The sequence below is a fragment of the Jaculus jaculus genome, chromosome 17, assembly GCF_020740685.1.
Source record: "Jaculus jaculus isolate mJacJac1 chromosome 17, mJacJac1.mat.Y.cur, whole genome shotgun sequence".
NCBI classification, from domain to species: domain Eukaryota; kingdom Metazoa; phylum Chordata; class Mammalia; order Rodentia; family Dipodidae; genus Jaculus; species Jaculus jaculus.
In genome coordinates, this window is record NC_059118.1 from 33946385 (window position 1) to 33972028 (window position 25644).

The 25644-nt window shown below is 40.5% G+C and overlaps 1 protein-coding gene across 4 annotated transcripts in view; it reads left to right on the forward strand.

Moving 5' to 3' along the window:
• Pls1 (plastin 1) overlaps window positions 1-25644 on the forward strand; it is a 137940-nt gene that overhangs the window by 68563 nt on the left and 43733 nt on the right. For 3 of the 4 annotated variants that reach the window (XM_045136626.1, XM_045136627.1, XM_045136628.1), the window contains exons 2-6: window positions 1732-1835; window positions 16572-16735; window positions 17649-17778; window positions 21254-21386; window positions 22714-22795. In XM_045136626.1, the coding sequence (XP_044992561.1) occupies window positions 1766-1835; window positions 16572-16735; window positions 17649-17778; window positions 21254-21386; window positions 22714-22795 (579 nt within the window). In that variant the 5' untranslated portion in view covers window positions 1732-1765. Of the gene's footprint in view, window positions 1-1584; window positions 1682-1731; window positions 1836-16571; window positions 16736-17648; window positions 17779-21253; window positions 21387-22713; window positions 22796-25644 lie in introns of those variants that run through there. The other variant, XM_045136629.1, reaches the window with a different exon arrangement.

Genomic DNA, 25644 nt, shown 5'->3' on the forward strand with positions numbered 1-25644 from the left:
ACTAAAGGCACGTGCCACCATGCCTGACTCATCTTTACTTTTATTGAATAGGCAAGCCATTGACTCATCTACAACCAGAAGTTGTGCTGGGTCTGGTGGTACATGCCTGTAATTGTAGAACTCAGGAAGGTGAGGTAGGAGTGTTGTGAATTCTATGTAAGCCTGGGTTATACAATGGGGCCCTATCCTCATAAACAACTGTACAGTTTATATCAAAAGTCTTAAAATGAAAAAAAAGTCTTAAAATAGGACTGGAGAGATGGCTCAGCAGTTAAGGTGCTTGCCTGCAAAGCCTAAGGACCCAAGTTGTACATCCCCGTAATCATGTAAAGCTAGATGCAGAAGATGGCGCATGTGTCTGGAGTTTGCAGTGGCTAGAGGGCCTGGTGTGCCCATTCTTTCTATATATATATATATATATATATCTGTCCACCTCTTTCTCTCCCTCTCAATAAGCAAATAAGTCTTTAAATGTGAGTAATCATATTTACTTACATTTATCTGTTTATCACCCAGAAGCAAACATGAATATGAGCCAACACCTACAAGGGTATTCTTTGAATCATTATATATAAGAATTGGTGGCTGGAAGGATGGCTTAGCAGTTAAGGCATTTGCCTGCAGAGCCTAAGGACCTAGGTTTGATTCTCTAATACCCACATAAGTCAGATATACAAGGGGGCCCATGCATCTGGGGTTCATTTGCAGTGGCTGGATGCCCTGGTATGCCCATTCTCTCTATATGCCTCTCTCTCTCTCTCTCTATATATATATATATCTCAAAATGGATAAATAAATAATTTTTTTTTAATTGGAGGCTGGAGAGATGGCCTAGTGGTTTAAGGTGCTTGCAAGGCCAAAGGACCCAGGCTCTGTTACCCAATGCCCATGTAAAAGCCAGATGCACAAGGTAGCACATGCACCTGGAGTTCGTTTGCAGTGGCTGGAGGCCCTAGTACACACATTCTCTCTCTCTCTTTCTGCCTCCCTCACTTTCTCTCTCAAATAAATATTTAAAAAATTGGAAGCCTTGTAGATACTCTGAAATATAGGATTTACCAATTAAATTATATAGTAACATGTGGCCATTAAGTGTTATGTGGACAATCAACATGAAAACATACTGATGTGCTATTAAAAATTGCATGATAGTGTGCTTACGTTTTTACCTCCCCCCGCACAAAGGTATCTGTTCCTAGAAAGTGAATCTATAAAGATACAAGGTGATATTTCTGGATAGTAAGAATAGGGTAATTTAAATTTTCTGTTTGGGGCATTTGTTGCTAATTATTTTCTACAAACAACCTCATCTTCCCACTTTCTTATTGCCTCCTGATTTTACTTGTTTTTTTTCCTTTATAGTTAGTTTTCCTTATTCTGAGTAAAATGGGCCCCACTGAGCTGGAGAGACCTCTTCCAGGGAAGGGGAAAGGGTGTTGGAATGGTTGGATTATTTCTAAGTGAAACATTTCAACCACACATCCATTCCTTGTGAAAGCATACTCTGGAAAAGCACAGGGGCTGAAAAACAAGGAGTTTGTCCCTATACTAAGCCTTGGTTACTGTTTGCTAGCCTGTGTGGGGAGTGTCACCTGGAGACCCTCCTGTTTGTTTTTTGGTAGCCAGATCTTACGGATGGCTTCGCATACAGAATGTATTTCCTGTGCCTTATATTACTTAGGTAAATATTTCCAAAGGGCTAATGTTCTTTTATACTATTGCTTTTTCTAGATAAAAGATCTGAAGTAGTCTTTTCTGCCTAAATATGGAAAATAGTACCACTACCATTTCTCGGGAGGAGCTTGAAGAACTACGGGAAGCATTTAATAAAATAGGTATGTGGAAGAAAAGTGAGTCATGTTACTGTTCTTGCTGTCCGACTTGAGGGATGGAGCACCTTTTATACCATCACTCAGTTCTTCTCAAATTTATTCCTTTCTGTATTTGCTATCTAGGTTTCACTGCATTCTTTCTAAAAGATAAGCTAAAGGCTGGCTCGGATTTCTAGGTGAATTGGACTTTGAAGTCTTGATCATTACTTTGCAGAGAATAATCCAGGTTAATGAATGACAGTGTAACTGAATACACTTAACATGGGATCCTCATTACAGAAAAAAAATTAGAAGCATTTCCTTGTGTATAACTGAACTTTGGCCTTCACGTCTTAGTCACTCGTAATAACACTTTCTTACTTAATGCAGGACATTTTAAAAATACATTTTAGAGGGAGGGAATTACCACGGGATATATTTTGTAATCATGGAAAATGTTAATAAAAATTAAAAAAAAACATTTTATTCTTAAGGGCCATATTGTCTGATTTTCCCTGTCACGCATGACTTTCCAACAATTTCATGTTTTTTTAAAGGGGTTTTGTTCATTTGTTCTTTAAATATTTTTTGTTTGTTTGTTTTTTATTTATTTGAGAGCGACAGACACAGAGAGAAAGACAGATAGAGGGAGAGAGAGAGAATGGGCGCGCCAGGGCTTCCAGCCACTGCAAACGAACTCCAGACACGTGCGCCCCCTTGTGCATCTGGCTAACGTGGGACCTGGGGAACTGAGCCTTGAACCGGGGTCCTTAGGCTTCAGAGGCAAGTGCCTAACTGCTAAGCCATCTCTACAGCCCCAATTTTGTGTTTTTTGTTTTTTTTTTAATTTTTTTTTAATTATTTAATTAATTGAGAGCGACAGACACAGAGAGAAGGACAGATAGAGGGAGAGAGAGAGAATGGGCGCGCCAGGGCTTCCAGCCACTGCAAACGAACTCCAGACGCGCGCGCCCCCTTGTGCATCTGGCTAACGTGGGACCTGGGGAACTGAGCCTCGAACCGGGGTCCTTAGGCTTCACAGGCAAACGTTTAACCGCTAAGCCATCTCTCCAGCCCTCGTGTTGTTTTTAAAGGCTGGATGTCTTATTTTTCTCCTTCCATTTTCTAAAGCTACTGTGTGCTTTGTCTTTAAGATATTAATTAACATCTTAATAGTTTTTTTTCTTCCAAAAATTTCCTCATACTCTTGGATCTTACACTTTCCTCTTAGAAAACCCTGGTAAACAAGGAGAGTTTGAATACCTTTCTTTCCTCTTTGGTGTGCAGATGTGTGCAAGTGGCAGGTGAAGCCTGTGAAGGTGGGCGCAGTGCGTGGGCACGGGCGCCGTGAGCTTGCACCTTCGCCCTTTCCTCCGCAGGCCTCTCGAGGGCAGTAAGCGCCCGCATGGAAAACGAGCCAGAAGGCGGCCCAGGGAGGATGTATGACCACAGGTGGTCAGGGTCTTCTGGTTCTCACAAATCAATTGAATGATGACTAAAATTTATGCGGTCAAATACAATGCAAGATGAACCTTAGACTAATGTAAAGAAAAAAGAAACATTTAATTTAAAAAGTAAAACTTTTTTTTAAAAAGTGACTTATAAAGCACTGCATTGAAGACAGGTGTAATGGCTTATGCCTCTAATGTCAGCATCTAGCTGCACCTGACAGCATCTGGGAGGGTGTGGTAGAACCTGTGAGTTTGAGGCCAGCCTGAGGTACAGTGTGAGTTCTAAGTCCACCTGGGCTAGAGTGAGACCCTGCCTCAAAAAATACAAAATTAAAAAACAAAACAAAACAGTGAAGGGTTTGGGAAGATGGCTCAGGGGTTAAAGTTGCTTGCTTGCAAAGCCTGCCAGCCTGGGCTAAGTCCCCCAGTACTCACGTAAAGCCAGATGCATGAAGTGGCCCATGCACCTGGAATTCATTTGCAGAGGCAAGAGGCTCTAGGGCTCCCATTCTCTTTCTCTCTAATAAACAAAACATAATTAAGAAAAATTATCGCAGTGAAATAAAGCAGTTTTACAAGTCTCTGGGACCTTCTATTTTTCCCTGGGTAGAACATTACATAAATGTAGTATGATTTCCAGAAAGTAGTTAGTAATAAATTATATAGAACATTATATGCAGTTCTCAGAATGTTTCCAAGCCTATTATCTGACAGTAATTAAAGTGTTCTGCTTATTTTAGGTGGTAAAACATAAGAGGTAATAAGAGTGGATTTTTTTTTTTCTCGAAGTAGGGTCTCATCCTTGCTCAGGCTGACCTGGAATTCACGTAGTCTCAGGGTGGCCTCGAACTCATGGTGATCCTCCTACCTCTGCCTCCCAAGTGCTGGGATTAAAGGTGTGTACCACCACGCCCAGCAAGAGTTGATCTTTTAGTTTGCTATTTCAGTTATTTTACAGGGCATATTAATAAAATACAACCTAGGTCTTTGTAAAATGAATTAATTGTTAATCTAGTTCATTTTTCTTTATCCACCAACTTTAATCCTCATGGCTCATAGAAATATAATCTCTCACTATTTAATTCATAGTATTTAGAATAGACAGTCCATTGATGGAATAATTTTGACAGCAAGATAATTTGCTCTGGGAGGGAACGGCTAACACAAGCAGAATTCGTACTTGCTGACTTCACAAGATAAACTGTGACTTATGGACTCAACAAGTACAAACAGCTCTTGAGAGACAGAGGGACACACCCTGTCAGCCTGATTAGAGAGAGTATTTTGGTTAAAAGAGTTCTGTGTCTTATTTCATTTTTCCGTTGTGTTAAAATATTCATAATAAACAATTTTAGCCATTTTGAAGTTTACAGTTCAGTAAAGTATATTATTAACATTCTGCGTTTATTGGCTCCAGACCTCTTTTCATCTCTTGAACTAAAACTCCTTGTGCATAAAACGGCAGTTCCCCATTTCCCTCTCCTCCAGCACCTGAAAACTACCATTCTCCTTTCTCTGTATGAATTTTGCTACTCTAGGTACCTTGTATAAGTGGAAGTACACAGTATTTGTGTTTTCGGTGATTATTTCACCTAGTTTGAAATGATGCTTTCATGAGCAACATGTGTCAGAATTTATTTTCTTTTAAAGCCTGAATAATATTCTGTTGTGTATATATGTAACACATTACTTGTCCATTCATTCACTGATAACCATCTGGGTTGCTTCTGCTTTCTGGCTTTTGCAAATAATGTTGCTATGAACACAGGTGTATAAATATCATTCAGTCCTGGTTTCAGTTCTTTGAGTATACTCTTAGAAGTGAAATTACTGGCTCATGTGGCAGTCCTATGTTTAATTTTCTGGATTAAAACCACACTGTTTTCCTTACTGGATATACCATTTTACATTCCTGATAGCAGTACCCAAGCATTCTAGTTTCATCACATCCTTACTAATACTTCGTTATTGTCATTGTTTTTGGTTTATAATAACCATCCTTTTGGGGTTGAAGTAGTATCTTGGGGTTTTACATTTCCCTAATGTGTGTCTTCTTTGAAGACATGTCTGTTCAATCCCTTTGCCTATCTTGATATGTTTTAACTATGTTTTCTTCTGGCAATGTCAGAGTTTCAGGTCTTACAGTCTTGGATCCATTTTGAATTTCTTTTTCTTTAGGATGAGAGAGATGGATCTAAATTATTCTTTTATATATGAATATTACCCCCCCTTTTTTTGTTTTTTTTTTGAGGTAGGGTCTCACTCTGGCTCAGGCTGACCCAGAATTCACTGTATAGTGTCAGGGTGGCCTCGAACTCATGGCCATCCTCCTACCTCTGCCTCCTGAGTGCTGGAATTAAAGGGGTGCACCACCACGTCTGGCTTGAATATTCATTTTTAAGCACCATTTGTTGAAGGTGAATATGTTTTTTCCAATGTATGTTTTCGACAACTTTGTCAAAGATTAGGTTGCTGTAGCTATGTAGTTTTATTTGTGGGCCCTCTATTCCATTGGCCTCTGTATTATTATTCGTTTTGGTGCTAATACTATGTTCTGTTGATTACTGTTGCTTTGTAATATAGTTTAAGATGAGGTATTGTGATACCATCAGCATTGTTCTTCTCTACTTAAGATTGCTTTGGCTTTTTAGGGGTCTGTTATAATTTCATATAATATTCTGGATTGCTTTTCTAGTTTTGTGAAGAATGTCATTGAAATTTTAATGGTGGTTATATTGAATCTGCAGGTAATTTTTGGCAATATAGTCATCTTCACAACATTAATTCTGTTAATCCATAAGTAAAGGATGTCTTTTCAACATCTAATGTCATCTTCATTTTCTTTCTTCAGTGTTTTCGGTTGCTGTTTTGCATGTGCATGTGTGTGCTGTGTGTGTGTGTGTGTGTTCTTGTGTGAGGGGCAGGTCATTCTCAGGTATGTCTTCCATCTCTTTTTAAGGCAGGGTCTCTCCTTGACCTGAAGCTCACAGGCATGACTGAGCTATGTCTGCAGTCTCTTCTGTATTTTAAAGTTTTCATTATAGTGATCTCCTTGGTCAGGTTAATTCCTAGTTATTGTTAAAAGTTTTGTAGAACTGTTAGGTCCATTTGATCTATGGTGTAATTTAGCCTTGAAGTTTAGTTATTGATGTGTACTTTGTATGGTATCTGGAGATGAGAGGGGGCTACTGAAGTTACCTACTTCCTCTATCAGTAACTATCTGATTGTAGTAATATACATTGGGGAGACCCCATGTGTGATACATATATAGTTGTCATATCTTCTTCTTTTTGTTTTTCATAGTAGGGTCTCATTCTAGCTCAGGCTGACTAGGAATTCACTATGTAGTCTCAGGGTGGCCTCAAACTCATGGTGATCCTCCTACCTTTGCCTCCCGAGTACTGGGATTAAAGGCATGTGTCACCATGCCTGGCTATAATTGTCATATCTTCTTGATGACTTGTTCCCTTTATCAATATGTTTAAAAATTTTAAGCCTTTAAAAAAATCTTCTGATTTTCCTTTGCTGTCTATTTTATCAGATACCAGAGTACATTTGCCAGCTTGTCTTTGCTTCTTACTTGCTTATGAGGTTGACTTCAAGCCTTTGACTCTCAGTGGATGTCTTTGCCAATGAATTGTGCTCGTTTGGAGACCATGAATGTTTGGGTCTTACATTTGAATCCAGTCAGCTACACTGCATCTCTTTATTGATGATTTGAGGCCATTTACACTTAAGGTTATTATTGAGAGATATTTGATCATTTCAGAATTTTGTTGGTTGCTTTTTGGTTGGTGTGCTTTTGTTTCTTTTTTCTTTCTCCTGTACTAGTATTAAGGCCTTGCTGGTATATTGTGATGAGCATGATAGATTCTTCCTAATTCTCCTTTGTCATAATCTCTCAAGAATTTATTCTTTCCCATGTTGTTGTGATTGAGATCTTTGTTCTTCCTGTTTTTTATTTTTACTTATTTTTGTTTTTTATTTTAGAGAGAGAGAGAAAGAGAGATGGGGGAGACACACACACACACACAGAAAATTGGCGTGTCAGGGCCTCAGGTACTGCAATCAAACTCCAGGTGTTTGTGCCACCTAGTGGGCATGTGTGACCTTGCACTTGCCTCTCCTTTTTGCATCTGACTTACTTGGGATCTGGAGAGAATATGGGTCCTTAGGCTTTGCAGGCCTTAACTGCTAAGCCATCTCTCCAGCCCTTTGTGCTTCATCTGTATATGATATTCCATTATCTTCTGCAGTGAGGGCTTGGTGATCATGAGCTGCCTTCCACTGTGCTTGTCCTTACTTCTCTATCAGTTTTCAGAGATAGCTTTGCTAGTCTTATTAATCTAGGTTGGCAGTTATTTATTCTCAGAGATGCTTGAAATATTTCACTCAATTCTTTCCTGACATTAAGGGGTTCCAATAATAAGAGATCTGATGTTATTGTGATTGGCTTACCTTTGTAGGTGAATTGGTGTTTTTTCCCTCACAGCTTTTAATATTTTTTTCTTTGCTTTATGTTTTTACTACCTTGGCTATAATATTTTACAGAGAAGTTCTTCTCTGATTTTCTGTATTTGGAATTCTTCAAGTCTCTTGTGTTTGGATGCCCAATCTTTCTCACGATCTGGGAACTTTTTGCTACAATTCCATTGAGTAGATTCTCTTTGACTTTAGTTTTTTTCTCTTTCTTTCTTTCTTTCTTTCTTTCTTTCTTTCTTTCTTTCTTTCTTTCTTTCTTTTTTTTTTTTTTGAGGCAGGGTCTCACTGTAGTCAACGCTGACCTGGATTTGGCCTGGAACTCACAGTAATTCACCTACCTGTCTCCCAAATACTAGGATTAAAGTTGTGTACCGCCACGCCCAGCCTGACTTTAGTTTTATCTCAGCTTCTTTTACATCAGAGATTCTTAGGGTTAGTCTCTCGCTCCACCTTAGCATCCTTGGACGTTGTGTTCATGTTCATGTTCCAGGTCAGCCTCAGCTAGAGTGAGACCCTATCTCAAAAAACAAAACAAAACAAAAAACCCCAAACAAACAAACAAAAACAAAACAAAAAACCCAAGGGGAAAAAGAGCAAAGAAGAATGTTATGAAAATAAAGAAAAGAGCTAGATATTAGAAAGAATAAAAAACATAAAATGGAAAGCAAAAAATTCCCAATAATGAGAAAATTCATAGCCAAATTTAGATAAATATAATAAAGGAAATAAAAAGTAACATGATTTTTTTTAAAGAAGATATTCCAAAATACTACTACTAAAGCCATAGTTTAGAAAAAAGTAGGGGGTGAGGGGCGGGGAACACAGGGCCAAAAAAGAAAAACAAAATAGAAAAGATTCCCTAATAATGAAAAAATATCTAAACAAATGAGATAAATATATAACGGAAAATAAGACAAAAACATAAAAAAACTTAAAATATTATAAAAATACTTCAAGAACACTAGGAGACCAAAAAGGGAAACAGTATAAACACTGACGTGTTGGAGCAGCTTCTTGCGGGGTCCGTGAAAGCGGAATACTTCTGTGTGAGTGTCAGGTGAACTTGTGGGGTCTTGTCTTTCCCATGGTTTATGCTCGTGCTGAGCCTGTCTTGGGCAAGCACCCGATGTCCTCCAGAGCTGCCCTCACTTTGCTAGCATCTCTTCTGCCTCTGCTGCCACATGTAGTCTTTTTTTTTTTTTAATTTTTAAATTTTTATTAACATTTTCCATGATTATAAAAAAAATCCCATGGTAATTCCCTCCCTCCCACCCCCACACTTTCCCCTTTGAAATTCCATTCTCCATCATATTACCTCCCCATTACAATCATTGTACTTACATATATACAATATAAACTTATTAAGTATCCTCCTCCCTTCCTTTCTCTTCCCTTTATGTCTCCTTTTTAACTTACTGGCCTCTGCTACCAAGTATTTCCCTTCTCACGCAGAAGCCCAATCATCTGTAGCTAGGATCCACATATGAGAGAGAACAGCCACATGTAGTCTTGTAGCCTGTGAACTGGACAGAGTCTCTCCTAATATTGCATGCTATAGGGAGGCTAAGAATGTATTAACTGAAGAGCGTCTCCCCAGTGCATTGGCCTCAGCCCTGAGCTCTGAATTGGGGTGGGTCCTGTCTTCTTACTTGTAAGATCACCTAAGCAGGGGCCACAGGAGCTTAGGTGATAAAGTGACGCACAAGCGCGCAGAGCTAGAACTGGGGCCAAGTTCAGGTCTTCATGGCTGTGCATAAATGCCAAGCCTGGTGGTATAAAGCTGTGACCCCAGCACTGGGGAGGTGGAGACAAGGAATTCCTGGGGCTCCCTGGCTAAGTGATGCTGGCTGAATAGATGAACTCTAGGTTCAGTACGAGTTCTTGTCCCAAAGAATAAGGTAAATGACAGTTGAAGAAAGCATGTGACACTGACCTCCGGTCTGCATACACACACACACACACACACACACACACACACACACACACACACCACATACACATGCAAAAAAGAAAGATCTCTTAAATATTAATCAGGCTGCTGAAGGATGCACTTAGGGCTCGGGGCTCTGCAGCTGTGAAGGGAAGACAGGTGTCTTCAGAGGCTGGTTCACTGGCTCACTTCAGGCTCAGTGATCAAATGCTAGTGTTATTCCCAGTTGATGAAGTTGTCTTCCAGACAGTTGTGAGGTTATGGCCTTCACTTCCTGAGCAAAGCCTCCTCCACTTTTCTTCTGTTAGTGCCCCTCCCCCGCCCCTCAGCTGTCTGCAGTGGCTTCCCAAGGCTGCCTGCCTCTCACCCTGCGCTCGGGCAGATTGAATTCAGGCTCCTTGCCCTCAGAGTAGCTCAGTTTTAAACTATAGATTCTCTCTAAAGATGCTTTATTTTAAATCTGTTTTTTAACACATTCTTATTTATTTATTTGACAGTGAAAAAGAGGGGAGGGAGGGAGACAGAGAGAGAGAGAGAGAAAGACAGAATGGCTGTGCCAGGGCCTCTAGTCACTGCAAAGGAACTTCGGATGCATGTGCCACCTGTTCATCTGGCTTACGTTGGTCCTGGGGAATTGAACCAAGATCCGTTGGCTTTGCAGGCAGCACCTTAACTCCTAAGCCCTAATCTTTTTTGGGGCGTGTGTGTGTGTGTGGGGGGGGGTGCTTGTTGCTTATGTTGTTATTTATAAGAAAGTCTTGGTTCAGGGCTGGAGAGATGGCTAAGTGGTTAAAGAGCTTGTTTACAAATCTGATGGCCTGGGTTAAATTTCCCCAGTACCCACGTAAAACCAGAAGCACAAAGTGGCACATGCATCTGGAGTTCATTTGCAGTGGTAAGAAGCCCTGGCACGCCCATGCTTTCTCTTTCCCTCTCCCTCTCTCTTTTTCTCTCCTTCTCTCTCCAAAATAAACAAAAATAAATAAATAAATAGTCTTGTTTCTTTTTGAACCATTGCATTTATTGCTACTTAACCTAAACCTTTATCTCCTCACCTCTAAAGTGACAATGATATTAGTTACCTACCTTATTACAACCATTTCATGAGATAAAGTCACTCAAGTTCTTTTTTTGGGGGGGGTTCAAGGTAGGGTTTCATTCTAGTCCATGCTGACCTGGAATTCACTATGTAGTCTCAGGGTGGCCTTGACCCTCACGGTGATCCTCCTACCTCTGCTCTGGAGTGCTGGGGTTAAGGGTGTGCACCATCACACTCAGCTCCCTCAGGTTCTTAACCAATGATTTGAGGTACCTACTTATTTTTGGTCATATCATACCCAAACCATTAAGGTAGGGATGGAAGTGAGATCAAATTGTCTATTTTTACAGTCCTGGCTATTACCCATATCTTTTAGTTCAACATTAGCATTGGCAAGTAAATAATTTCAAGGAGGGGGTGGGGAGAGAGAGAGAAAGTGAGAGAGAGAGAGAGAGAGAGAGAGAATGAGAATGAGTATGAGCATGAATGGGCACCTGTGACTCTTGCCACTGTAAACAAACTCCAGATGCATGGGCCACTGTGTGCATCTGACTTTACATAAGTACTGGAGATTCGAACCCAGGCTGTCAGGCTTTGCAAACAAGCACTTTTAACTACTGAGCCATCTCTCCAGCCCCAATATTTTCCATTTTTAGAAATTATTTTATTTCCTACCATAGTCCTGGTAGACATAAGCCAGCATAGTCTATTTGTACTTCTGAATTATAGGAAACAATTTTTGGACTAGTGTTGTACTAAAATGATGTTTTCATCTACATTGCAAGAAAGCAATGCTTTGCATTGTCCAGTAGTTCAGCCACCCAGGTGACTTCTGAGATGACAGTAATATTTTCATTGTTGGCAGTTTCAGTGTAGAAATATTTAATAATTCTGAGTGGTATTTTAAGACTTTCATATTGCTAAGTCCTGCTAGGCAGGAGGAAGAACTGTAGAGGGACCCTCTGCAGCTGTTTCTCAGGCACTAGAGGCAGGAATACCAGGCTGTCAGCTTCCTCTGACACAGCAAGGTCGGTGGCCTTCAGAGCTGGCTTGGTCAGTGGTTGATGACACCCTGTTGATTAGACAGCAGGGGCTTTCCTTTTCCAGAGCAGACTGGAGACCTCCTGTGCTAAGGAGGGAATCTTGCTTTAAGACCTAAAGAACGGCCAGAAGCCAGACAGTAGAAGTGCCTGAAAACAAAAGCAAACTGGGGGAATAACGTCTGTTAGTGAGATATGTGTTAGATTTTAGGCTCAAGATAAGAGGCACCCAAACAGATGGTTTCTCAAGTCCAGTGAGTTACTGCAACACCAGGAGAGATCGTGGTGACGCATTACACACAGCTCTCACCTCAAAGGGAACAAGAAATAGTTTATTCTGGAGCCAAATATACGTGATCATGACCCTGGAACACAGTTTTAGGTTACTCCGAATTCCATGTTCCAGTGTGTTAACAATTTGATGAGTTTTCATTTTAAAGTTACAGAATTACAGAGGCTCATAAACCAAGGCACTTCTCAAATACATGGTGGAAACATCAGGTAGACTGGTTGCAGCAAAGTGGGGAAATTTCTCTTATAGGCTCTAGATGCTATCTGATGATCATTCTTAGTCTTTAGGTGGATGGAACCTAGTGTTCAGTTTGTACATTCCAAAAAGGTTTCACCTGATAGTCACAAGGATGCTAGAGCAGACCCAGAAGTGGGCAATAAATAATTATAAAAGGGGCTAAAGATAACCCAAGGTAACTTAGCTCCGAATCTGCAATAATCCCCACAACACAGAAGCTGGATCAGCAAACCAGCTTTGTAGGATGAAGTATGTGGAGTGCTCCTTGAAAATTGTAGTTTACAACTGGTGGGATCCAAAGCCACAGGGAGAGAGAGACATCAGATCCTGGGGAAGGAAAGAGACAGGGCCAGGAGAAGAATGCTGGAGCTAGTCTGAACATGGTCAGGTGGGAGGAGGGAGAGAGCTCTGAGATTCTTAAGTAATTTTCAATGCTCCAAGAGCTCCTTCCTTGATGCTGCTGCTGCTGGGCTTCTCAGTTAAGCCTGCCTGTAACTTCTTTTCTTCCCTCTCCATTTCGGATACTGGCTGAGATCCTAAGCCTGCTTGCCCTCACACCCTGACACTCACTCTCCCTTTCTGAACATATCCTTTTCTCTGAGCCGCTCTCAGACTTCCACTGTCTTCTTTCTTGACCTCTGAATCAGAAAGAGTCTTTCTTTTCCTTCTTCCGTCTCTCTTCTGGCAGCTGGAAGGCCTCCAGCTTGCCTGCCGTGTGGAATTCTTTCTCAGACTCCAGTCAAATTGTCCTTAAGTTTCCTTCTGTTTTGTGTTTTTTTTTTTGTTTGTTGTTTTTTTCCTGAAATACAGTCTCATGTAATCCAGACTGACCTCAAACTTGGTATGTGGCCACATGCTCGCATGTACATGCATGTGTGTGTGCATGCACATGAGGTCAGAGGACAACTTTTGGGTGTTGGACCCTACTTCCCATCTCATCGTCACTGTTCTGGTACGACAGAAACCTACTACGGCTTCCTGCCTTTTAATTGAGGGTCTGAAGATGAAACTTGTTACTCAGCTTTAAATGACAAGCACTTTAACCATTGGGCAACCTCCCCAACCCTGCAAGTAAGAATATTTAAAGAGTGACACGTGTGCCCCTTCAATTAGGCTACCAAAGTACTGAAACAATGGTCCCCAAAGGAACTGGAATTTCTCCAGGAATCCTGGAGGTTTCTGGGAGAACCTGGAGGAAGAGAAAGCCCGATGCCTGGTGTCAGCCAGAGGAGGAATTTGTCTTCCTGAAAGAGATTTCATACCTTCTGATAACTTCCAGGATGGTCACCTTGCATGACAGATTGTAGCTGAGACAATGACACATCAGTAGTGGGCAGGACTACATCTTGGCCAGGACTGCTTAGCTGGGCATACCTCTTGTCCTCTATTTAAAGTAAACCACATGTCAGAATCCCAAGATGGACTCGAGTCACTGGATCTCTTGATCGATGTTCTTTCCAGTGTTGCTACATTGAATAAACCTCCTTTCTTTGCTTTTCACTGTTCATTGTCTTTTTAGTTGGCCTGTTGAGGATGGGTTGCCAGGTCCAGCCTGTTAGTGCTGCCTGGGTTCCAGCTTGTACCCTAAACACTCTGGCAACACCTCTGCTTCCCTAGTGCTGGGATTACAGGCATGTGCCACCATGTTCAGTCCCTCAAGTTTCCTCCCAAGTCTAGTTTTAAATTCTTTATCTATTTTTAAGTTCCTTTATCTGCAAAAGGTATATGTCCCCAGGACACTAATACTAGAGTTCAAAAGATAACTTTATAACTATTATGACATTTCCCTTTGGGAAAAAACCTAGGAAACAAAGCAAGTATTATCAGATGAACTGAGAGAGTGTACTGTTAGCCTTGGAGTTCTGTCTTCCTCCCAACTGGCTGAAACTAAATTCTTTCCACAAAGGGCCCGCTCCAAGGCAGGGGAGGGGAGCTCTACAGAGATCCAGAAAATCGGTGTCCCCACAGCACTGTCCCCCATATACCCGCATAAATCCCCCTTGCACAGGCCAGTCTGCTATAGCCTAAGGGCACAGACATAAAAATCCTGCCATTTCCCTTAATCTCTGTCCTGCTCCTTCGGAGCCCCCTTCATCTCTGGTGCATATATTTCTTTAATACTTTCCCGCCTGTCCACCTCAGCCTCCTCTGCTCACATAGTTACCTTTTCCCTGTCATTCTTTCTCTCCCCCTTCTTCCTCCCTTCTCTGCTTCCCCCTCTGCTCATAGTGTGGGCCAGGAGCTGCAGACACCTGCCATCTGTGAGCTGGCTATGGGCCCTTTCTCTCTCTCCTCTCTCTCTCCCCTCTCTCCTCCATCTGCCCCATGCTTCCCAGCTGGTTTGTGTCTGCTACTCCCCTACCTCAACTCTGAACCCTTCCTCTGTGGACCCCTTCTCCTCCCCCTGCACGGCAGGCTGCCCAAGCTGCAGCAGCAGATGCACAGTGATTTACCTCGCCTTTTGCCCCTTCTCAAAAGACGCTCTTCCAAGCCACTAATAAACCTCTAAAATCTGTGGTCCCAGATTAGTTTTCTCGTCACTGTGACAAGATGCCCAACAAAATCGATTGAAAGCAGGAATGGTGTGCTTTTTGTGGCTTGAGGGCATGCTTCACCATGAGGAGGAAGGCATCACTGCAGGAGTGTGAGGTGGCTGGTCACGTTGTGTCTGCAGCCAGGAAGCAAAGAAAACAGATGATGCTGGTGGTCATCTGTCTCCGTCTGTTCAGTCCAGGACTCCTGTTCAAGATGGCCCTGCCACACTCAGAGGGGGTCTTCTTCCTTCTCTACATAAGCCTTTCTGTAAACACCTCATAAACACACTTGGAGTTATGTTTCCTTGGTGACTCTAAATCCAGCCAAGTTGACAGTGAAGACTGACTATCCTAAGAGCCCATGCAAGGTAGATCCAGGTGACCAAAAAAAAAATTGCTGCCATTTCTCTTCTGATCAGGCAGAAGTGTTTGTTGCCTTTGTTCTGAGATCAAGAAGGGATATCCAGTCTCTGGGGAACCCTGTCCCTCCCCAACGGCACCTTAGTGATAACATGAAAACACTTAGAAACTTATTTTTGAAAGTGCAAATGTAAGTGTGAAATGTCTTGAATACCTAATCTCAATATGGCATCAAACATAATTCCACGTATGCAATGGTATCATAAATACGTAATGCTGGAGCAATGAATCATTAACAAGTGAGACTTAGGGAGATGGCTCAGTCAGTGGAGTGCTTGCTGTGCAAACAGGAGGACTTGAGTTTGATCCCTGTGTTTATTTTCTTTATTTTTTTTATAGAGCAAGTTTAATTTTATTTTTATTTATTTTTTTAAATTTTTATTAACATTTTCCATGATTATAAAAAAATATCCCATGGTAATTCCCTCCCTCTTCCCCCCCGCACTTTCCCCTTTGAAATTCCATTCTCCATCATATTACCTCCCCATCTCAATCATTGTTCTTACATATATACAATATCAACCTATTAAGCACCCTCCTCCCTTCCTTTCTCTTCCCTTTATATCTCTTTTTAACTTACTAGCCTCTGCTAATAAGTATTTTCCTTCTCACGCAGAAGCCCAATCATCTGTAGCTAGGATCCACATATGAGGGAGAACATGTGGCGCTTGGCTTTCTGGGCCTGGATCCCTGTGTTTAAAAAAGCAGGCATGGAGTCATGCACTTACAGTCACAGTGCTGGGGAGGCAGCAACAGCTGGATCTCCAAGGTTCACTGGCCAGCCAGTCCAGCTTACTAGTCAAGCTCTAAGTCAGGGAGAGGCCCTGTCTAGAGAAAAGGTGCATAGCATTTCTGAGCAGCAGCACGTGTCCTCTGGCCACCACATGAACATACGTGCATGCACACGTGCACACACAATTATCAACAAATGAAGCCAACTTTCACTGCTATGTGTATTTTATATGATACACATATTTTATAAAGAAAAATGTAGGGCCATAGGTTGGTTTTGTAAATTTCGTCAGGTTAAGATTTGCATTGTTATTCTCTTTTGACCTTTGCTGATGTTTTTCTGTTAGCTATCTGAGATTTCCTAAGTTTCTTTGAAACTTAGTCATTTGTCCAAACTGAGTTTCCTATCAGAGCACTGCCTGTATTGTACACTTAAAATGCCTGTCGGAGCTCTCAATTTATGGAGATGAACTCTGTTTAAATATGAGTGTTTTGATAGCATACCCAGTTCAGCTGTAGGGGGAAAAGTCTCTTAACACTTTTGAAATACATGAAAAGGTTTTGCATTCTTGTATGTGACAGATCACAGTGTATTTTTACAGATATTGACAACAGTGGGTACGTTAGTGACTATGAGCTTCAGGACCTATTTAAGGAAGCAAGTCTTCCTCTTCCTGGCTACAAGGTGCGCGAGATTGTGGAGAAAATTCTAGCAGTTGCTGACAACAACAAAGATGGCAAAATCAGTTTTGAAGAGTTTGTGTCGGTAAGTAATTTAATTCTCTCCCGCTTATGGGTTATTTTGTTGAAGCTGGTCATTTGTTGCAGCTGTGAGTTTCGGTCAGCTGTGGCCACAGAGGCCAACATGCTGCTTTCACAGTGCTGCTGCTGCTGCTGCTGCTCTTATCAGCTGTTATTGTGGAAGGCATATTATCTGGTTTTGCATTCTTTTTTAAATTTTATATTTATTTACTTATTTAGAGAGAGAGAGAGAAAGAGGCAGATAGAGAATGGTCACATCAGGACCTTTAGCCACTGCAAACAAACTCCAGACACATGCGCCCCCATGTGCATCTGGCTTATGTGGGTCCTGGGGAGTTGAACCTGGGTCCTTTGGCTTTGCAGGCAAATGCCTTAATCACTAAGCCATCTTTCCAGCCCTGGTTTCACATTCCTTATTCATTTAGCAAATGATTGAGCTCCAGGCATTGCGAATAATGTGAGGAGCAGAGCAAGTCGTGGTCCTTGCTTGCACGGAATGTACATGTGCTGGAGAAGACAGAATCACACACATGCGTAAGGATGGCCACTGTGACAACTGTTGTGACCGAGCAGTGGAAGGGCCCATGAGCTTCTGTGGTAGATGGAGTTGAACTCAGGAGAAAGAGTGAAGAGCTCAGGGACTGCGGGAAGATATCCTTCAAGCCTTGAAGACTGAGCGAACAGCTAAAGAAACATATTAAACAGAAAAGGGAGAAGGAGGAAAGAACAATGTGGAAAGCAGGCCGAGGTGGGCAGTATGGCCAGAGCTCACCCACCTCTGGTGGTTTAGAGATGCAATAAGTGTTGGAATGCAATAGTAAGCAAGGGTAAGAGAATGCTAAGTAAATTCCCTTGATGTATCTAGATTCTTTGTGATTATCTGACCAACTTTCAATTTTACTTACATTTCACTCCAGTTAATGCAAGAGTTAAAAAGCAAAGATATCAGCAAAACATTCCGAAAAATAATTAACAAGAGAGAAGGGATTACTGCTATTGGAGGAACTTCGTCCATTTCCAGCGAGGGCACGCAGCATTCCTATTCAGGTACCTGCCACTCAATTTGATCTGGTTTTTAATTATTAATTGTGAACTTGATTGTGTGAACATACTGCATCACGGTCATATTCCCATCCAGTTATACTCTTTCAATTTGACCTTTTAGTCATTGGTTCATTTAAAAAGTGCCACATTCACTGGGCGTGGTGGCGCACACCTTTAATCCTAGCACTTCGGAGGCAGAGGTAGGAGGATCGCTGTGAGTCTGAGGCCAGCCTGAGACTACATAGTGAATTCCAGGTCAGCCTGAGCTAGAGTGAGACCCTACCTTGAAAACAACAAACAAAAAAGGTGCCACATTCCATCAAATCTAAGCTGCCATTGTGATTCGTACCATTATATTATGAACCATCAAGGGAAAAAAGCTCCCTGCAGACTTAATTACACTGTGACGTCAAACTTGAAATATATCTCAAGTTTATATCTCAATGTCAAAATGAAAAATCTTAGAATTATGGAAATCATTGAGTTCCCATTGTATGTCACATAAAATAGATTAAAACCAAAATGGAAGTTGTTTATATTATTGAACTGGCTATGTTTAATCATGACTTCTGAAAAATTTCTGAGGGACTTCTGGGTCTGGTCTCTGGGGATCAAGCCCAGGGCCTCGTGTACACTAGATAAGCACTGTACCACTTACCGATACCTTAATCATGAGTTTTAAGTGGGCTTTCCAGGCCCACCCGTGAGATCGCTTTACTTGTAGAGCCGATCTATCAATGGCAGAGAACCTTATTTTCAGTCTTCCCTTCCATTTTCCAAAAGTAGGTGTACTTGATTCATTTTGTTAATCAAGCACCCAGGTAACTGAGGGTACAGCACCTGATTTGCTTGATGTGCTAGAACACTGGCTTGTTGCCCTGTGGAAAACCAAAGTAACATTAGTTTTCCCTCCCTCTCTCCTTTCCCCCACTGTGTGGGAGGGTCTAGGGGGATCCAGGCTAGGGCCTTATGCATGCTAGGAAGGAGGTTACTGCTGAGCTATATCCCCACAGACACATTGGCCCTTACTGAGCGAGGTGCCTTGCCCCAAGTTCAGCTTACTTCTCAAGATGCTGAACAACTTTTGGCCAACTGCCTCTTAATTCATATGAATGTAATTAGAACTGTGCTTTTAAAAGTTTAGACAAAATTCCAAATTTTTTTTCCTTTTTATTCCTTTGAGTTCTGAAACTGTGAATCATTTCTTGACCTTTTTTCCTTTCTGATTATATTTTCCTCTAGCTATATACTCAAAGATAGTTTCCATATTTTGGCTATTATGAATAATGCTATAAATACTCAATATTTTTGTGTGTATATTCTTTGAACCATCTCAAGTATATACAAAGAAGTAGCATTGCTGGATCTTTTGGTAACATGTCTAATATTTCAAAGAACTACTAAGCTGTTTTCAAAAGTGGCTGCTTGCTTTTTTATCCACACTGGTTATATTTGAAGTTTCCATTTTCTCCACATTCTCAACGTTGCTTATTGTCCATCATAAAACTTCAGCCATCCTGTGGTTTTTACATGGTATCTCACCCCTGCCTGGTTACTCTACCTGGAACATCCTCCCTTTCACTACCCATTTCACTTTTACAGAAAACCTCTTTCAAATAGTACCTTCCCTGTAAAGTTTTTTGTTGCTATTGGACTTTTTTTTTCTTCTTGAGACAGGTTTTTACTGTATAACACACAGGCTGGTCTTAAACTTGTGGTCTCAAGAGATCATCCCAACTTAGCATTCTGAGTTGCTGATACTACTACAGGCATGTACCACTACATGTGGCTCTATAAAACGATTACACACACAAACACCCCTGACATATTAAAATTAGGGCCTGGAGAGATGGTTTAGTGATTAAAGGACTTGGCTTGCAAAGTCTAATGGCACAGGTTCATTTCCACAGCACCCACATAAAGCCAGATGCACAAAATGACACATGTGTTTGGAATTTGTTGACAGCAGAAAGAGACCCTGGCGTGCCCATTCTTTTTGTCTCTCTCTCATAAATAAAAATATTTTTAAAATTAAATACATAAATATATAAAATGGTATTTCCCTTATGTTACATTTCTTTGTATATGTTTCATCAAACTAAAATTCTCTGATGGCAAAAATGGTATCTTAGTGATGTTTATTTACTTATTTATTTATGTAGGTCTTTTTTTGAGGCAGGGTCTCATACTAGCCCAGTCTGATATGGAACTCCCTCTGTAGTTCGGGCTGACCTTGAACTCATGGAAATCTTCCTTCTTCAGCCTCCTGAGTGCTGGGATTACAGACATGTGCTACCACTCTTGTTTGTTTTGGTGTTTTGAGTGTTTGTTTTTGGTGTTTTGTTCATGAAAACCAGGCTGGCCTCAAAGTTGCTATATGAAGCTTGTCTTGTGATCCTCCGGCCTCAGCCTCTCGAGTCCTGGGATTATGGATATGTACCATTCAGTCCTAGACTCTAAGGAAATATGTGTGGTGAAATAAGTAGATAAAAGGCCAATTATGAGATGTACAAACAATAAATATTGGTAAACACTTATATGGTGGATTAAATTTTAGGGCTACCTTGAAAATATGTCCTGGGAAATTATCTAATTCCAGGAACTGAAGTAATCATGGGGTAGGGTAGCTAACTGTGCTATGCTCTGATGGAAATAGAGGTTAATTACTTTGAGAACTTATAATCTTATATTTTCATAATAGTAATATATCTAGAGACCATTTTTACTCTTACTCTTTTCTTCCTATTTCCCAATTGAATACACCAATATATGTATGTGTATATATATATATATGTGTATATATATATATATATATATTTTTTTTTTTTGCTTGAGTCATGTGTCATACTAGAAGGCACTGACAATGAGGATGGCTAAAAATTTCATAGAAATGAAGGTCTTTTATGCATCTGAATAACTGTGTGTGAGATGCTTGGGATTGAAACTAGCAGCCACATAAATGCTAGACAACATTTCTACTGCTGAGCTACCATGTTCAGCCATGAATAAATTATTGAATACAGTGTTTCTGTTGAAAACCTAAAATCATGGAATTCTAAATCTTTTTAGTGGATGGTGGCATTTATGTCCAAGGATCTTTGAATTTTGGGTATTTTCCCTTTTATTTAAATAATTTATACATCATTATATACCTATACCTGTATCTGTTTTACCTCTGGTGGTCTTGATCTGATTCATTTGATTTTGGAAGCAATATATATTTGGAAAGACTTTAGAATTAAACCATATATTTATTGTACTCATTCAAGATACATGCCTTCCTTTTTTCTCCCCTAATATATTGAGTGAAAGGGTGGATTGGATTACCCTTTCTCTCTTTATGAAATCCCTTATAGTGTTTTAGTAGAGTGTTAATAATAGTCATTTATTATCTTTGAGAGGAAATTAATAAGTATATTCTTGTAGTGTGATGAACTCTGTGAAATGAGTTTTGCTTACCGGGATTTTCTGTTTTCAGAGGAAGAGAAAGTGGCTTTTGTTAACTGGATAAACAAAGCCCTAGAGAATGACCCTGACTGTCAGCATCTTCTCCCCATGAACCCCAATGATGGCAGTCTCTTCAAATCACTTGCAGATGGCATCCTTCTTTGGTAAGCTGTACTCCTCTTTGTCAGAGCTGTGCTCTTATTGTCCCCTTTGATGAGCATTTCACAAAACGTACATTTCAGAAAATTTAATGTCTTTTGGAAATAATAGCTATTGCACAGTAAAAGTACTATGCATTTTCCAGATTTTCCCCTGTAATACAACACCTTATTTTTGTACATATATTTGTTATAATAGTAACCCAGAAGCAATTAAAAATGGCTTTCCTTTTCACTTCCCAGTATGGGAGCATTGATTATTGACTGGAGCAGGAACATGAGGACATGTAAATTACCACCTAGTTGAAGCTAAATGAAAACAATATTTGAATTCAACCCTTGCCCTTTGCAGTCCGTCCTGTTTACCACACTGTAACTGTCTTTGTTGTGTGTTCTACAATCCCAACATCCTTCTATCTTTCTTTTCTTTTCTTTTTCTTTTTCTTTTCTTTTTTTTTTTCGAGGTAGAGTCTCACTCTCTAGTCCAGGCTGACCTGGAATTCACTATGTAGTCTCAGGGTAGCCTTGAGCTCATGGCAATCTTCATCCCTCTGCCTCCCAAGTGCTGGGATTAAAGGTGTGTGCCACCACTGGCTCCTTCTATCCTTTACATAAAGCAGCTGCTTTTTATTCTAATTTACAAAAATATACTTCCAAAGAAGAAATGGCCATAACAAACATTCATGCCAGCTGGAATTAACTCTGAAAATTTTGGCACATTTTCATGGGACTTGTTTTCTGTGTATTTACTTAAAAAGGAAACAAAATTCCAAAACCTACCCACAAGTACAGGACGTCAGTATGTACAAAATATACCTTGGTCTCCATATACAATCCTTATCTCTTTCTCTGACCATCTGAAAATTTCTGCAATAAATCAAAGGAGTGTTTTTCTAACTTAGTTTGTAAAGATAAAATATATTATAATATATGAAGATAATTCATATTAACTTTCTTTAAAATGTTTGAATTATTGAAATCTTAGACAAAAGATCTTGTTAATTTTCTTTCTGTAACAACAGCACACAACGATTTGATCGTTTTTACTAGAATTCTTTAGAATTCATTTACATTTCAGCTTGTTAAATGCTGGATGATCACTAGTGAAATAAAGACAAGACACATAGAGAAAACACAAGACAGATTACTGCAATGAATGATAAATTTGACGTAGGATGTAGAATATTATATTTTCAAAATTAAGGTTTTCACATGGATTTATAGCTTAGGAAAGAAATGTATTATTACTTTTTGAAATCAACTGCCTGCCCAAATGTATTAAATACATTTTTGGGAATCTTCAACTAAATTGTTCCCATTTTTTTCTTTTCAGCAAAATGATCAATTTATCTGAGCCAGATACAATTGATGAAAGAGCCATTAATAAGAAAAAGCTCACTCCTTTTACTATTTCTGTAAGTATTTGCCTTTTATTAGTAATGTGGTACTCTAATATAATATATAGGGTGTTGCCGAGGACTGAAAAACTATGTAGTTTTTGAAAAGTGCATTTCTTAGTGCTGGAAATCAAACCTAGGGTCTTGTGCTTGCATGGCAAGCAATTTGCCAACTGAACTGCATTCCCACCCCTATGTTTCTATTAAATAAAAGTCTCACTCCATTTTGTAATGAATGAAATTGGGAGTTTAAATATGGGCTGGAAAAATGGCTTAGTGGTTAAGGCACTTGCCTACAAAGCCAAAGGGCCTAGGTTTGATTCCCTAGGACCTACATAAGCCAGATGTGTAAGGTGGCACATACACCTGGAGTTCGTTTGCAGTGGCTGAAGGCCCTGGTGTACCCATTCTCTGAAATAAATGAATTTTTAAAAAAGCTAAAAAAGAGTTTAAATACTTTGTGTAAACTTTGTTCATAGTATCACATTTATATTGAAATTATCAAGTTATTATGATCTTTATTTGATGCTAGTGCTCTTTTTTAAAAGGTTGTTTTGTTTTGTTTTTATTTGCGAGCAACACACAGGGAGAGAAAGAGGCAGAGAGAGGGAGAGAATGGGGCCTCCAGCCACTGCAAACGAACTCCAGACGCGTGCGCCCCCTTGTGCATCTGGCTAACGTGGGTCCTGGGGAACCGAGCCTCGAACCGGGGTCCTTAGGCTTCACAGGCGAGCGCTTAACCGCTAAGCCATTTCTCCAGCCCCTAAAAGGTTGTTTTTTTAAAACATTGTTAAGTATTGAATTCAGGCCTCTGACATTCTAGGGCAGCACTCTTGGTTGAAAAAAAATACACTTCATAGTTATATCATGTTTTACAAAAGTTTTTTATTTACTTGCAAGCTGAGAGAAGAGAGGAAGAGGGAGAGCAGTATGGACACACCAAGGCCTCCGGCCACTGAAACGAACTCCAGGTGCATGCGCCACCTTGTGCATCTGGCTTATGTGCACTATGAGGAATTGAACCTGGATCCTTAGGCTTCACAGACAAACATGTTAACTGCTAAGCCATCTCTCCAGCCCCCTACAACAGTTTTATTCTCTCTGTACTACATTGTTCTTTGGTTGGTTTCTTATTCTTTGATGCCTCCAAACTTTACAATACGGCATACACTGTGATTTTACAGATGAGGACAGTGAGGTAACCACTCTTACGTGGACGTAGTAGAAACTATTATTTAATGTGTGGTTACAGCAGTAATTAGAAATTGAGGTGTTGCTAAGGCATGTCCTTCATTGGGCCTATTAGGGCCTTTGAGCAGAGATACTTGGTTATTCTTAGACCATTGAAGGAGCTCCCTTCCTCCACCCCACCCCCCCGTTGTCATACTTGAGTAAGAGAAAAGCAGATGCTGAACACATGGCTTTCTTCCTCCTACTTGATAACAGGCCAATAGTTTTGTATTGCCCTTGTAGAAATGACCATTTGGGGGGCTAAGGAGATGGCTTACCAATTAAAGGTGCTTGCTTGCAAAGCCTGCTGTCCCAAGTTCAATTACCCAGCATCCACTTAAAACCAAATACAAAGTGATACATACTTCTGTGATCCTGACACACTTACAGCAAAGGGAGGTGGAACCAGGAGAATCCTAAGGTCCCAGGCCAGCTAGCCTGACATTTTTCACGGTCATGCAGTTCATTTGCAGTGGTAAGAAACCTTGCCTAAAAGGCAGAGCCCAGATACCTCAAGGTTGTCCTCTGTCCTCCACATGCAAGCTGTGGCACATGAGCTCATACACACATGCACACCCAAATAATTTTTAAAAACCAAATGAATTACCCCAGCATTGTAAGAAAAAAAATCCTTGGGATTGGGAAGATGACTTAGTGGTTAAAGGCACTTGCTTGCAAAGCCTGCCAACCTTGGGATCAATTCCTCAGTACCCACATAAAGCCAGATGTGCAAAGTAGCATATGCATCTGGAGTTCTTTTGCAGTGGCAAGAGGCCTTGGTATGCCCATTCTCTCTCTCTTCTCCTTTTTTCTATTTATAAATAAATACATAAAAATATTGAAAAATAATTTTAATTGTTGGAGATATAACAAGAAAAATGATTATATTAACGTCATTGCACTGCCTGTGTGTATGTGTGGGTGTTTGTGTCTGTGGGTGCAGTAATGGAGATTAATTTGTTTGCTTGTTTTGTCCATTTGTTGCTTTATTTTTGAGACAAGGTCTCATATGACCCAGGCAGGCCTTGAACTTGCTCTGTAGCCAAGGTTGGCCTTGTACTCCTTCTGATCTCCCTACCTGTACCTTTTTAGTGCTGGGATTACAGTTGTGTATCCCCATGCTTGCTGAAAGTATATAGTATTTCACAGAAATAAGGAGTAAACTAGGGAATTAACAAATACCAGCAGGGGTGTGGTGATGCTATTCTGTCAAGGATGATCAGAGAATTCACAGTGTATTTGAGCAATTTTAAAGCAACTGTGTACACATGGGGGAAGCGTGTTCCAGGCAGAGGGAATACCAAGTTTAGGCTGTATAGCTTCAACAAAGTGAGACAGGAAGATAGTTCTGGCGGCAGGGAACACACGGAGGGTTTTAAACCCAAGGAACAGCATCCTGATTATATTCTGGTGAGACCACTGACGGCAAAACTTTGCAGAAGATGGCGTGGACTGAGTACGTCTGAGAACAGGCATCAGGAAGTTAGGAAACTGAAGAAAGGCACTGGCAGTTTCCAGAGGTAGTTAGACTATGGACTTGACAGAGGTTGGTGACTGAAAGTGGGAGGCTCGGGTCACTGGCTTAGAAAGAATGGCAGTTTGGAATGAAGGATGCACCAAGACAGTAAGTAAGTAAG